The following is a 13,835-nucleotide window of genomic DNA, read 5'->3' on the forward strand; positions in this document are numbered from 1 at the left end:
CACATAGTTTGCCAGGTAATCTTCGACAACTGCTTTGGTAACCACTACAAACAAAAATATATATATCTTGTTGCCTAAGTTGTCACCATGGGCAGGAGAAAGAAGGGTACATAGTTCTTCCCATCCTAAAGTCCATTGTTGAATTGGATAAAGTGTAAACAAATATTTTAATTGTCATCCATCTCTTTATCCTAATGACCTTTCTTAGTTTCCTTCCTTGATGTCAGTTCATGAATATCTCGTTGCACCACACATAAAAATGGTCGAAGCATGAATCTTTACCCCAGACATATGTACCTACAAGCAAGAGTAAATATTAGAAAGTAAACTTCAGTTGCACAATGATGTAATATGATCCATGGGATGAAGCTAGCCTCGATTGGTAAACAACATCTCCCATCGCCGCTCTGTGTAAGTACATACTGAGATAAAACTAAAATTATCACGCTATCAATGATAGCTTGATTGTGAAGATTTAGTATGCTAGTAAACCAACAAAGTTAAAAATAAAAAGGAATGCTAACTAAAACAGGCTTAACAACAATCACATATAGCAATTGCCTGACCAATGCATACTTAAACATCACATTGCATGATTGAACATCACACTGTCAATAATTGAAATAAAGCATGTCATAGTTAAACATCGCATGGCGTCAACAACTAGAAAAAAGGCTTGTTTGGCTAGAAAAGGTAGGTTAATCACATCATTAATACCTAAGAAGTTCATCCTTACTACCTTATTTCTCTTAACATGCAACCCATCCACCTTACTAAGCTGCCAACTCAGCAAAATGAGAACTATCCATGAGCCACATAATCATTATTTGTGCCGCCTCCTGCACGATGGAGGGGTCGGTACCTTCCCCTCAACGCATGGGTTGTAAAAATCCTGGCCAATTAACCGCCCATCCATTAATTTATATCTCTAGACCCTATTCATGTTCTCCACTGAATAAAGGCAACCCTTTTCTTTTCCTTTTCAACGAACTATGTGATTTCTCTCCCATGCGCAATTGTTCTTGTTCGTCGTTTGTAACCGAAAAGCCATCCAATCATAAATAGATACACAATGGTTCATGCTCGAAGCGCGAAGCGCCGCCGCCACTTGCCTCGTGCCTCCCCGTGTTGTTGCATCAGACGGACTAACCCTAAACTCTAAACCTTCCGGCCATGGTGAGGCCTCCTTTTTCTGAGCCATGGGATGGTGGTGAGGATGAGGGCATGCTCAATGTCGCCTCACTTACACCATTGTATAGGCCAATCCACTCTTGCATGCCGTTAGAGAACCTTGCACAGATAGCTCCGTCCGAGCCAGAGGCTAACGACAAGGACGAGGGGCTGCCCGACTTCACCTCATCTCCACCGTGGTCGAGGCCGATCTGCTCCTGCACATCGTCAAGAATCCAAGGCTGATCTGCTCCAACACATGTGGTTGACATGACATGGTGAGAGTCATAATTAAGAACCTTATTGATACCTCACTTTTCTTCCTCTTCCTTCCTTTTTGTGGATTTAGTTGGTGGATGCATCTATAATTTGTGGATTCCTCTTCCATTGCTTCAACTATTGATTGCCGTTGTTAACCATCTTGGCTATATTTATAGTAAAGTGTGGGTCCGGCTCTTCACGCATATATCTGAGAAGTTTATCCGTTGATAAACTGCATCATCATGTTTTCATTTCGCTGCAGTCAATCAAAGCCATTCAGATGTTGGTATTTTACTTGGTATAAGTAAATTGTTGTCCATTATGTTCACTACTAAACCGAGTAGCGAGCTACTGGTGTCTCAATGATTAAGCGTACATTGGTCATTATGGCCCCGCAATAATTATACAAATATTTAACATGTATTGGGTTAGTAACTTAGATTTGTTTTGAGTGTGTTCTTAACTCATCTGATGTTGGGAATGTGTTGTCTGCAACTAAGGATCAACTTGCTTGGCAAGACAACACAAAAATTCAAAAAGTGTCCATGAATTTAAATAATGTTCAAGAAATTCAAACAATTTGTTCATGAAATTCAAAACATGTTCATACAATTAAATTAAATTCTATCAATTTCAAAGTTTTTTTCATGGAATTTAATAGTGTTCATGGATTTTCAAAAAGTGTTCACGAATTTGACATAATGTTCAGTAAATTCGAATATGATGACTTTCAATGATGTTCAAGAAATTCAAAATGTGCTCATGACTGTAAATAATGTTCACAAATTTCAAAAAAAAATGTTCATGAAATAAGAACATGTTCCTACATTAATAATTCCTATGGATTTTAATTTCATTTACAAAATTTAAATAATGCTCATGGATTTTCACAAAGTGTTCATGAAATTCAAATGATGATATAATTCAAAAGGGCTCATGAAATTCTAATAATGTTGATGAATTTCAAACAATGTTCATGTCATGTTTTTTATCGTGAACTTCAAAATAATGTCCACAAAATTCAAAAGGTGTTCATTTAGTTCCATTTTTTCATGAAATATATTTTTCAATGCATGGAATTCAAAAAGGTGTTCATGGAATTCCAATTTCGCAAACTCCAAAATGTTTTTTCAAATCCATCATTGTTTTGTCTCACAAACTTTTTTATAACCATGAGCATTTTTCAAAATGCGTGATCTTTTTCAAAATAGTGAACATTTTGTCAAACATACCAACTTTTTTCAAATCCATGAACTTTTTTGTATCTGCGAAATCCGTTATCTTTTTTCAAACCCGTGAACGGTTCCATGAACATCTTTCAGATCCACAAGAGAAATTCTTATTTGCTGATTTTTTTTAATTCGCAAACTTATTCAAATCCATGAATGTGTTTAGAATCCATGAATTTTGTAAAAACACTTGTACTTTTCTAAAATTCAAGAACATTTTTAAACACATGAACTTCTTTCAAAATTGTGAACCTTTTTTCAACCCCTGAACTTTTTTTGAATCCATGAAAACCGCGAACTATTACAAACCCACAATTTTTTTAAAATTCTAGTTTTATTTCAAATCCATGACCGTCTTTCAAATCGACTAACTTTTTTCAAATGCTCAAATATTTTTCAACCACCAACTTATTTGAATCCAATTATTTTTAGAATCCATGATCTCTTTACAAATACATGAACTTTCCTAAAATTCATGAACATTTTTAAAATGCACAAATTTTGAAAAAAATTGTGAACCCTTTTCATACCCATCAACCTTTTTGAATCCATGAAATCCACAAGCTTTTTTGAAACCAGCGAACATTTTTTCAAACCGCCAATATTTTTTGAATCTGCTAGGTTTTTTACAATCCACGAACGTTTCGGAAATCCTAAACTTTTTAAAATTCACAAAGTTTTTCCAGTTCGTGATTTCAACAAATCATGAACATTTTGTAAGCGCTCTACTTTTTTCAAAATCTTGAACCTTTTTTCGCACCTGTGGACTATTTCCCAGTCCATGAACTTTATTTGAATGCATGAACTTTTTAATACTTCACTGTTGAATATCCAAAGACACGGATCTTTTTTCTCTTCAAAAGTTTCAGAATCTAGATTTCTGAATTTTGTAACTTTAGTTCGGCTGGAAATAGGGAAACATAACTATTTTACTCGGTGTGTTGTGCTACCTCCATGATGTAGCTTCTGTTCAGCAAACAAAAAAAACTATGATTCTTCTACTATTCAATGACAAAAAACACAGTGAAACACCAGCATACGATTGAAAGAAACATAGAAACAAAGGGAAACGGAACAAACGAAACAGAATGAAACCGACCTTTTTTAGATATGAATGAAACAAACAAATGCAAAGGGACCTTCAGGACATAACCCAGAACGAAATCCAGTAGGCACTAAAGCAACAACTCGTCACACGCCGAGCAAGAGTTCTCACGCCAGACTATAGCTCGCTCAAAACGAGTGTAACTTCGGTCTCGCTGAAGGATTTTCCTCATATGTACCTACTGGGCCAACCCATTGTCCTCTGTGTTTCTTTCGTTAGCTGGCGATCGAGTTCTTTGGGTTTCGTTGGTTGTGTTCGGCTGGGGTTTTTCATTGGTTGAGTTATTTTCGTTATGTTTCTAAAAAAAAAAGTTATTTTCGTTATTCTTCTTTTCCGTTTTTTTGTTTCTTTGATGGTTTGCTCCGGTTTTTCTGCTTGTGTTGTTTTTTCATTATTTTTCTTCTTCTCTTTCCTGATTTTAATATTATTTTCTTATTTTTGGCGGTTTAATTTTTGTTTGTTTCTCAGTTTTAACTAAAAAATTTCTTTGTTTTGAAGGGATTTTTTGGTTGGTTTTATTTTTTAAGAAATGTCTACTTTTCTTCGTTTCCTTTTATTTCTTTCTCAGTTTTTTCTGTTTTCATTTTTTTCATTGGTTCTCTCTGGATTAAACTTTTTATTTTTCTATTTTTATTTGATTTATTCATTTTTCTTTGTTTCTTTGTAGATTTTCATCAGTTTCTTTTCAGTTCAACCCATGTCAAATTTTTTCAATACACATTCAACGTTTTTGTATAAAACAAAAACATATTATATATATACCGATTTAACAGATTTGAAAATACATGATTAACATTTTTTATGCCTATTTTTCCCATCATTTCACATTCTTGGTATATTTTATAAGAATATTTTTAATGCATGTTTACCATTTTTGAAATACAAGAGTAGTTTTTTTTAAATATGTGGTCAACATTTTTAATTCATGATGAACATTCTTTTACTGGCAAAAAACATTTTTTCAAACAGAGTGTACATTTTTTTATACATAAGGAATATTTTTATATACATGTTTAACATTTTTAAATGCAAAATTGACTATTTTTATATTATTTTGATGTCTACTGATTCTTTGGTGTACGTTGTAATTTTCTTATACACTAGGAACATTTTTCATACATGATTTAACATTTTTTAAATACATAATCAACATTTTTTATACACATAATTTAATTATGAAATGATTGTAAGATTACCTCGGATGGAGAATAACTTATTCTGCAGCCTGGGTGATGAATAGTAACCCTATATATATACATATATATATATATATATATATATATATATATATATATATATATATATATATATATATATATTCTTTATATACATGACATAATTTTTTATATATACGCATTTTACATTTAACAAGTGCTTGATTAACATTTTAAATATATTATTAAAATTTGTCAAACACTTAATTAATAATTTTAAATACATGATAAAAAACATGCACGTTGTATATATTTTTTTGTATACATGAGAAACATGGTTTCTATACATATTTGAAAATTTTTACATGCATTGTTCACATTTGTTTTCAAAAAAATAAAGCAAAAATTGTAAACAATGAATGTGAAAGAAAAACGAGGTAATGGCCTGCGACACACTGGGCGGCCTAGTATGGCGTTGAGCGAGGTATAGGCACGCCCGATACCCCACGTGCACGGCCTTGCAAGGCCTAAATAGCAACATGCCTGGCCTAGGTGCTGCACCAATCTCGCCCATGAAGCTGGTGGCTGGGTTTTGGTGGACCGCATGGACCGGGAGTTGGCATCATAACCATACAACGCTAGGGTTGAACCTTGTTTCTAAAAGAAATGGAACGAAATCATTAATTAAGAGTTACTCCTTGTAAAGGTGACTATCACCTTCTTAGGCGCTGATAAGTGGCGCACTTCATATGTCACTTCTTGGAACCTGGAAGTTTTTTCTTTTTTTTCGTAGACTCATTTATTCAAAACGTTTTATCTCTTGAATCGTGGTCCAAATTGCTAACCGTTTTCATTATTGGATACCTCACGTCGAGATCTTCTAAATTAGATCTTATGTTAATAGATTTTGCAAACTTTTTTCATGATAAAATTCACAAAAAACTTGGAAAAAGACAGTGCTAGAAGCAACTTTTTTCATTTATGAGAAGCACTTCTTGCGGAAGCAAATTTCTGCCTACACGAGAAGCAAATATATGTTTCTTGTGAAAGCATAGCTTTTCATGAAAACAAATTTGTGCCTCCACGAGAAATAAATTAGTGTCTCTCATGAAAGCATCGATTTTCCCTTTTCAGAGGAGCATAGATGTGCTTCTTACGAAAACAAATATGTGCCTCCATAAAGCACAATTTTTTCCCTTTTCTACGCCTCTCACGCAAGCACAAGCTTTTTCGCAAAAAAGGCCATTGTTTTTCTCTCCAGAACATGGAAAAAACCGAGCAAATATCAAAAAGCCAAAAGAACCAGGAAAAACTATCTAAAATGTGAAAGAAAAAGAACGAAATCCATATGGAGCACACTTAGGCCTTGTACAATGGAAGATGCTTAGAGGAGGTGCTTAGAGAAATAAACCAGACTTTTCTTAAGCACCGGTGTTTATTTGTACAGGATAGACGCTTAACTAAGCGTATTTTCTGTAGAAATAGGCATCGGTGCTTCAGAAAAATCCGATTTATTTTTCTAAGCATCTCTCTAAGCACCTTCCATTGTACAAGGCCTTAGCGTGCTCCCAGAGCACCAAAAAATGTCCTCTGAAAGCCTCCACAAGGGGTAACCTCCAGTTAGTTGCACATAAAAGAAAAAAGTCCATTTTACTATCCTGAACAAAGTTGGTGGTTCACATAAAACCCTGATCTTTATTTCGGTTTTTTTTACCCCATGAACAATCTTATACCGGACAAAACCAGTCCCTAGGTGGTTTGACTTGACGGATTGTTGACGTGGCAATGGTCAATGGGCGGTTTTGACCTGCAGGCGAGTCTCCCTCGTCATGCTGGGTTGAGACAGAGGAGCTCCTCCCGAGCCTCCCATCGCAGCTGCCTCCATCCCGAGCACCGCGGGCGACCCCGCGCGCATCTGGATGATGCCGGCGACCGTCAGAGTTCCAAGCTGCTGCCCTGACGCCATGCTTCTTCTTTCTCCCTTCTCTTCCCTCTCCCTTCCCGCACATCTGAACTCACTGAGATCCACCCTGCCCCCGGCATCCATGGCCGTGCCGTCCGCCGCGCCCACCCCGCGTTCCCCTCGCCCGGACTCATCCGCGACGGCCAACGCGTCTGCCAACGCCGCCCGGCCCTGGACTTCGGCGACCCGGCCTCCCTCGCCGCCCTCCACGACCTCACCGACGTCGGCGTCGCAACCTGCCTGCTCCACGAGTGCGTCGCCTACCAGCGCGCCCTCGACGCTCGCCTCAACGCGCTCCTCGCCCACCGCCCCAACCTCGACCGTGCGGCCGCCTCCCTGCTTCGCTCTGCCCCGCCGTTCCTCCCGCTCGCCGCCTCCGACGCCACCGCGCTCAGGGAGTCATCCTCCCCACTGCCGCGCTCACCGAGGTGCTCTCCTCCCGCATCCGCCACCTCGATGCGGCGCACTCGCGCGCTGAGTCCGCCCTGGCCCGTGTCGAGGCCGCACTCGACTGTTCCCGCGCGCTCGACGCTGCGCGTCGCGCCCTGGCAGCCAACGACCTCGCGGCCGCCGCCACCGCAGCCCATGAGTTCCTGGCCATCGACGCGCGGTTCCCCACTAACGACAACCTCCGCCGCGACCTGCTCGACATCAAGCGCCGCCTCGAGGGCTAATTTCCTCACCGAGTGCCCCGTGAGTCACTGCCAAGCGGGTCCCATTTCCTAATTAACCATGGGCTAATTTCCTGTTTCACTTAAGTTAATCCTCGTGGCCCCACCCGCAGGTCAAAACCACCATTGACCAGCGCCACATCAGCTGCATGTTGAGACAAACCACCCAAGGGGGTCTTTTGTCCAGTTTGGGATTGTTCAGGGGGTAAAGGGAACCGAAATAAAGATCAGGGGGTAATGTGAACCACCAACTTTGTTCAGGGTAGTAAAATGGACTTTTTTCACACAAAACAACTTATCTCTCTTTGTGTTGAATTTTTTCATTAAAACTCTCAAATTACGACAACTAATAACATATACTACGAAATGTGACACTTGTCGCCATAAAAAAAGACCTGGTAACTTTTGCCGAAGTTACCGAAAGTGCTATTCTGAGCTCGAGCTCAGATGCACTCGCTATCCCCATCGCTCGTTTGCCTCCAGATTCGCACTTGCCCATGTATCTGGCAGTGTATTTCAACTAGTATATTCGTCCTTATTTCAGTCCCTGGCCCACAACACCATCCTAATTAATGTGACGCCCGCCGCTGGACACGTGAAGGCTCAGAAGCGTCGACATGTTCTGGTCCACGGCTCAGAGGTCGTACTCTAACGGCGACTGTCTGACTCGCCCCATTTAGTGCCCCACCTCCCATGCTCCACGCAAGATTCTCGCCAGCCGCCGCCCCCATCTGATTCAGGCAAACTCAAACGCAAATCTTGTTGCTGCACAATTTAACATCCGTCCCATAAATTCTGCAGCTATGTATTTAAGCTGCCTACTCACGCTGACAACCTCATATAGCTGCAGAATCATATGCGTGCTCAGAAAAGGTAGCACTGCTCTATATTTAAAGAGATGAGTACATTAAGCATTGCTCAACAGTCGTAAGTTGAGAAACAGAGTGCAAGGTGCACAAGTTTCAAGTCGAAGATTAGTTTGACCTCACACAAGGTGTCCCAGCAACCATTGACAAACACAACAAAAGGATGAGCTTCACAATGACATTTCTCCAGCACCAGCTTTACAACTTGTTTGAATTATAATCTCTGCCGGAATCTTCACAACGATATTCTTTGGGCTTTCTTAATAACTCAACTGAAATTAAATAGAAACATGTCAGTGAAGATAGAAAACTTGATGAAAACTAATAAGAAGTGGGTAACATAATTAGAAAGTAAATATCATAGCTTTCTAAAACTATAATAGGAGCATGCTAGAGTGTACAGTAAGTCAGCAATAATTTACACTATCATGACTCGTATCTCGAAATCCACTGCAAATAGAACATAAACTACAGTGTCAACTATCAGTCAAAATTGATTTATTCTAAAATGACATGTCACCTCTAGCCTCATTCAACTATAGGGTCCAGAATGCATCAAATAAAATGAAAAGATTCAGATGAGAGCTATGAAGAAGGCGTTTAGCTGGTGGTGCTATCTCTGCTATACAGAGCTGTATTTTGACAAACTATTGCAAGAATCTTATTTGGTGCCTTCATCATACACAAACAATGTGAGAAAATGCAGGCAGGGACAAACAGATCGAGGGGTTAACCAGCCAATGCAACATGATTTGTACTTATATATGGCGTGAATGCATAGTAAACAGATTTCCATGTGAATGATAGAGATCATAAAACACTGTAGCATGGCATGGCATATTTGTGAAACAGTACAATATGTGCGCCTATAGTAAATTTGCTGAAGATAGAGAGCACTGGAGAAATCTATCTTCCTATTTCACAGTTTTGGAATCTGCAGCGACAAACAAAGAAGGCCTCCATGGTCAGTTAGCAATACCTAACCATGAGTTCAATTAGAGCGCAACACACTTGGACCTGGTAGGAAATCTCTAGATGATATGTGTCTCCTAATTAAGATGAGTCCCGTGTTTTTCTTATTTGTTTTTACTCACCATTAGTAGATTCATCTGGCGGTGCAAACTAAACTGAAACCAAACAGCTAGCGGAAGTAACTAGCATTCCTGTACTGAACAAATAAAAGCATATGAACAAAGCTAGCTAACTGGCACAAACTGCAGATATCCTCTGAAAATTGGACAACATTTATACGCACAAAAAGGGGATACAACAGGCATGTACTATTTCTCATTCTTCTTTTCTCAGAAAACAAGTAACAGTGTACATGAATTCCACCAAATACTACTGGTACAGCAGTGCATGCATTTGGTGAAGAGCTGACAGGACCATGGATCTATGATCTATCTACATCTAACCCCAATGCATGTACATCTCATCTTATCATATCTGATCTCAGTGATCTGGTTGGTGCCGTTGCTTACCTCCTCAATCAGAGTGGATCTAGGAGAGACAAATCACAAAAGCTTAACCGCCGGAACATCAGGAAAGCCATCGCCGTTGGTCGCCTGTTCTTCCACTCCCTCCCTCCCGTGCTTCTGAAGTTCCAAAATGATGTCTTCGTCAGAGAAGAACAGGCTCGCCCTGTATTCAATCCACGCCTACCACCCTTTGACGGAAAGCGACCTTTCCAAGCCACAGATCAGACAGAAATCAAGGAACTTGATCCAAGGCTCACCTCATATGCTTCACCCAGCAAGTTAAAGTAGTACCCAACACCGGAGTAACATTTTCAGCCGGGTTTTACACAAACAATGCGGTTTGGGGTGTCCTGCTAGGAGCAGCTGCACCAATTCTCAACCTGAAAGGGATTATATATGATTTGTATCAACCAAATTGATACATTGCCCATCTAGTTGCAGTTCAAATACTAACTCACATAAAGACTAATTAGATTAGATTAACCGCTTAAAACATAAGTCCTCACACTAATGCATATCAGACTATGGATTACTGGATTACTGCCATGCCAAAAATTCAGCCAACACTGCACGGCCACAAACAGCCTGAAAATACGTTTACTGAAATTCTTCATAGCATAGATCAAATTTTAAATTTAGTTCCCCTAACCTCTTACTCCAACACGGAGTCTGGGGATTCATCTTCCCCGTATGGAGCTCAGAATATGGAAGCGACTTGTCCCTTCACACTGCTGCCATACTGCAGATTCGCCCATTTTCGCTCATCGCCACCGGTGCAGAGATGCCACGCAGATCCGCCCATCGCCGCTCACACTCGTGTTGACCAGAAACAGCACCTCCACCACCGTCCACCGGCGAACCTTCCGGCAGCAGACTCTCTCCTACCTCCTCAATCAGCGTGGATCTGTGGCACAGAAAGCAAATAAACCCCAACCCTCTAAGCTCCGCTCTTCAAATCGCACGCAAAATTTGCAAAAAATCGCTATCATACCTGCATAGGGAACTCCGTTAGCGTTGGTCGCCTGTTCTCCAACTTCCTCCCTCTCTCCCTCATCAGATACCGAAAATGGCGGCTGCGTTGGGGAAGAATAGTCTGCGTCTGCATTCGTTTCGAGGCTGCCGCCCTGACGGAAAGCGATATCTGAGCCACGGATCAGACAGACAAAAACGATCCTGGGCCACGGCTCAGTCCGTCATCCGGAGACGGCCGCCAAGCAGCTGGCCCACCCCTCGCCCTGACACATATGTATTCCCGCATAGTGCGCAATTACCAGCACTTCAAAACGAACTATATAAAGAATTGGCCCATATCCCTATGCATTAGCGAACGCCCAGGATATCGAGAGCATATGAGCTCGAGACCAGTTACTCCGCGTCCGAAAGTTACGCCATAATCAGCGATTTCGCCGTCGTCTCGTATTGTACCAATCCGACTCGTACTGTCCGAACGGACTCGTCGTGTGGAGCATGGGCTGGCCGGCTCGTGGGCCGAAAAAGAGGGCCACACCTTTAAGCTTTGGGATGTCCGTGAAGCATGTCGGATATATTCGCATTTGTCTCCTCTCCCGAGCTCCTGTGCTCCCCTGCTCACCGGACCTGCTCACCTACCGGTCTCGTCTCCCCAAGATTTTCAGATCAAGCAGAGCAGAGCCATGGCGAACCTCCTCTCCTCGGTCCCGACCCACGCGACGCTCCCGGACTGCTTCGTCTTCCCGCCCGATCAGCGCCCGCCGGCCTCCACTCAGGCCGTCTCCCTCCCGGTCATCGACCTCTCTCGCGGCCGCGACGAGGTCCGCCGCGCCGTCCTCGACGCCGGCAAGGAGCTCGGGTTCTTCCAGGTCAGTGCGAAATCACAGCCCCCTTTTAGTTAGATACTTCATCTCTCGATGTTTCGTTGTCAAAGCACCGGACCGGCTGACCGCCGCGCGGTGATGTGTGCAGGTGGTCAACCACGGCGTCTCTGCGGAGGCGATACGGGACATGGAGGCGGCGTGCGAGGAGTTCTTCCGGCTCCCTGCGGAGGATAAGGTGGCCTTCTACTCGGAGGACACGGACAAGCCCAACCGTCTCTTTTCCAGCACCACCTACGAGCTCGGTGGCGAGAAGTACTGGCGGGACTGCCTCCGCCTCGCTTGCGGCTCGCCCGTCGGCGACACCAAGAACAACTGGCCCGACAAGCCGCAAAAGCTCCGGTAAATTCACGATGCCAACTCAATCATATCATATGATACCCGATTATTTATTTAATTTTTTCTTTTTGATTTGACTAATTTTGGTGTTGAATCTCGAGTGCGCTGCAGCGAGGTGGTTGAGAAGTTCGTGGAGCCGACGAGGGCCGTGGGGATGGAGCTGCTGCGGCTGCTGTGCGAGGGCATGGGGCTCCGGCCGGACTACTTCGAAGGGGACCTCACCGGCGGCGACGTGATCATCAATGTCAACCACTACCCGCCGTGCCCTGCGCCGGGCCTGACGCTGGGCCTGCCGCCCCACTGCGACCGGAACCTCATCACTCTCCTGCTCCAGAGCACCGTCCCGGGCCTCCAGGTCTCCTACAAGGGCGACTGGATCAACGTCGAGTCCGTGCCCAACGCCTTCGTCGTCAACTTCGGCCACCTGCTCGAGGCATCCATCCATTGATCACTTCCCCCTTTGCCTCAGATTGCTCATTTTTCAATGTGGGGTCGTCGATCGATCAACACAAATTATCACCAGGCTGACTGATAGTTCATTTCTTGATGTTGATGCAGATTGCGACCAACGGGGTTCTGAAGAGCATCGAGCACCGGGCGATGACCAACGGGGCGCTGGCACGAACGTCGGTGGCGACGTTCCTCATGCCGGCCGCGGACATCCCCATCGGCCCCGCGGAGGAGCTCGTCGGCGAGGGCAACCCGCCGCGCTACCGCACTGTCACTTTCGACGAGTTCATGCGCGTGTACAAGACCGTCGGCGCGCGGAGGGAGAGCGTGGAGAAGGCCTTCAAGCTTTAGACCTCAAGTTCACCTGTATCTGATTCTGATTTGGAGATCTAGCTACTGGGAAATAATAATGCCTGTACTGCTGATGATGCATAGGCCGGAGTAAAAAGAAAAGCAACTGGTGATTGTGAGGTGGAAATCACGTTTCTGCTATATCGACGCTGCTTAATTCCAGAATACAAGTTCAATGTTGTCCGTGTATCATTTACCATGGGCGGGTAAGATCATGGAAACATGACACGCAGATCTTAGATTCTAAAGATAGGCATTATGATGTTCACGGCGGCAATGTGATCATCAACGTTAACCACTACACGCCATGAACATCATAATGCCTATCTCCATTGGCCAAAGAACGCAGTCGACACCACTTTAACATTCTCCGCCCGAGAGCCAAATGCGCATCCTACCACCAGGGTCGCCGCCCCGACATCCAAGACCCTGAGACTCTGCCCACTGCCCACATTGGCAACTCGTCAACCACGAAAGGAAGAGTAGGAAGGCGCCTCTTTCTGGTCATTACTCGACATCAGCCACCTAATCATGGCGGATTGGCGACGAAGGTGCCCACACGGCGTCCCCAACCAGCACCACCTGAATCGGGAGGGAACACGGTCCCGTGGCTGTCAACGGCCCGTCGCCGAGAATGTCACAAGCATAGTCCCTCTAGCCTTGGCCCAGACGAACCCGAAGGACGCATCACCCGTATCGAAGCCGAAAGATCTGACGGCAAGGCAACCCCTCCCAGAGTCGCATAAACCACCACCAACACACAACACTCACCACACGCATGTCCGCCGCATTCCACCACATCCTTCTCGGGGCAACACCCACCACCTCCATCCGGTAGCTAGTCGGCCCTCCTCGGGCCGAAATTTGGCCAACCCGAGCGGGAGCCTCAGGCCAGAGCCGTTAAGCACCACTGTGTGGCTGCTGCGTGGGCCACACCACATCTGTGCC

The 13,835-nt window shown here is 43.5% G+C and overlaps 1 protein-coding gene across 1 annotated transcript; it reads left to right on the forward strand.

The window, feature by feature from the left end:
• The first annotated feature begins 11,451 nt into the window (after positions 1-11,451).
• LOC119331558 (2'-deoxymugineic-acid 2'-dioxygenase-like) lies at positions 11,452-13,086 on the forward strand. Its single transcript, XM_037604722.1, has 4 exons — positions 11,452-11,735; positions 11,839-12,089; positions 12,198-12,519; positions 12,645-13,086. Exons 1-4 carry the CDS (start codon positions 11,550-11,552, stop codon positions 12,885-12,887), a joined length of 1,002 nt encoding a protein of 333 aa, XP_037460619.1. The 5' UTR covers positions 11,452-11,549; the 3' UTR covers positions 12,888-13,086.
• Positions 13,087-13,835: the final 749 nt, after the last annotated feature.

The sequence above is a fragment of the Triticum dicoccoides genome, chromosome 7A (genome assembly GCF_002162155.2).
Source record: "Triticum dicoccoides isolate Atlit2015 ecotype Zavitan chromosome 7A, WEW_v2.0, whole genome shotgun sequence".
In the NCBI taxonomy this organism is placed as follows: domain Eukaryota; kingdom Viridiplantae; phylum Streptophyta; class Magnoliopsida; order Poales; family Poaceae; genus Triticum; species Triticum dicoccoides.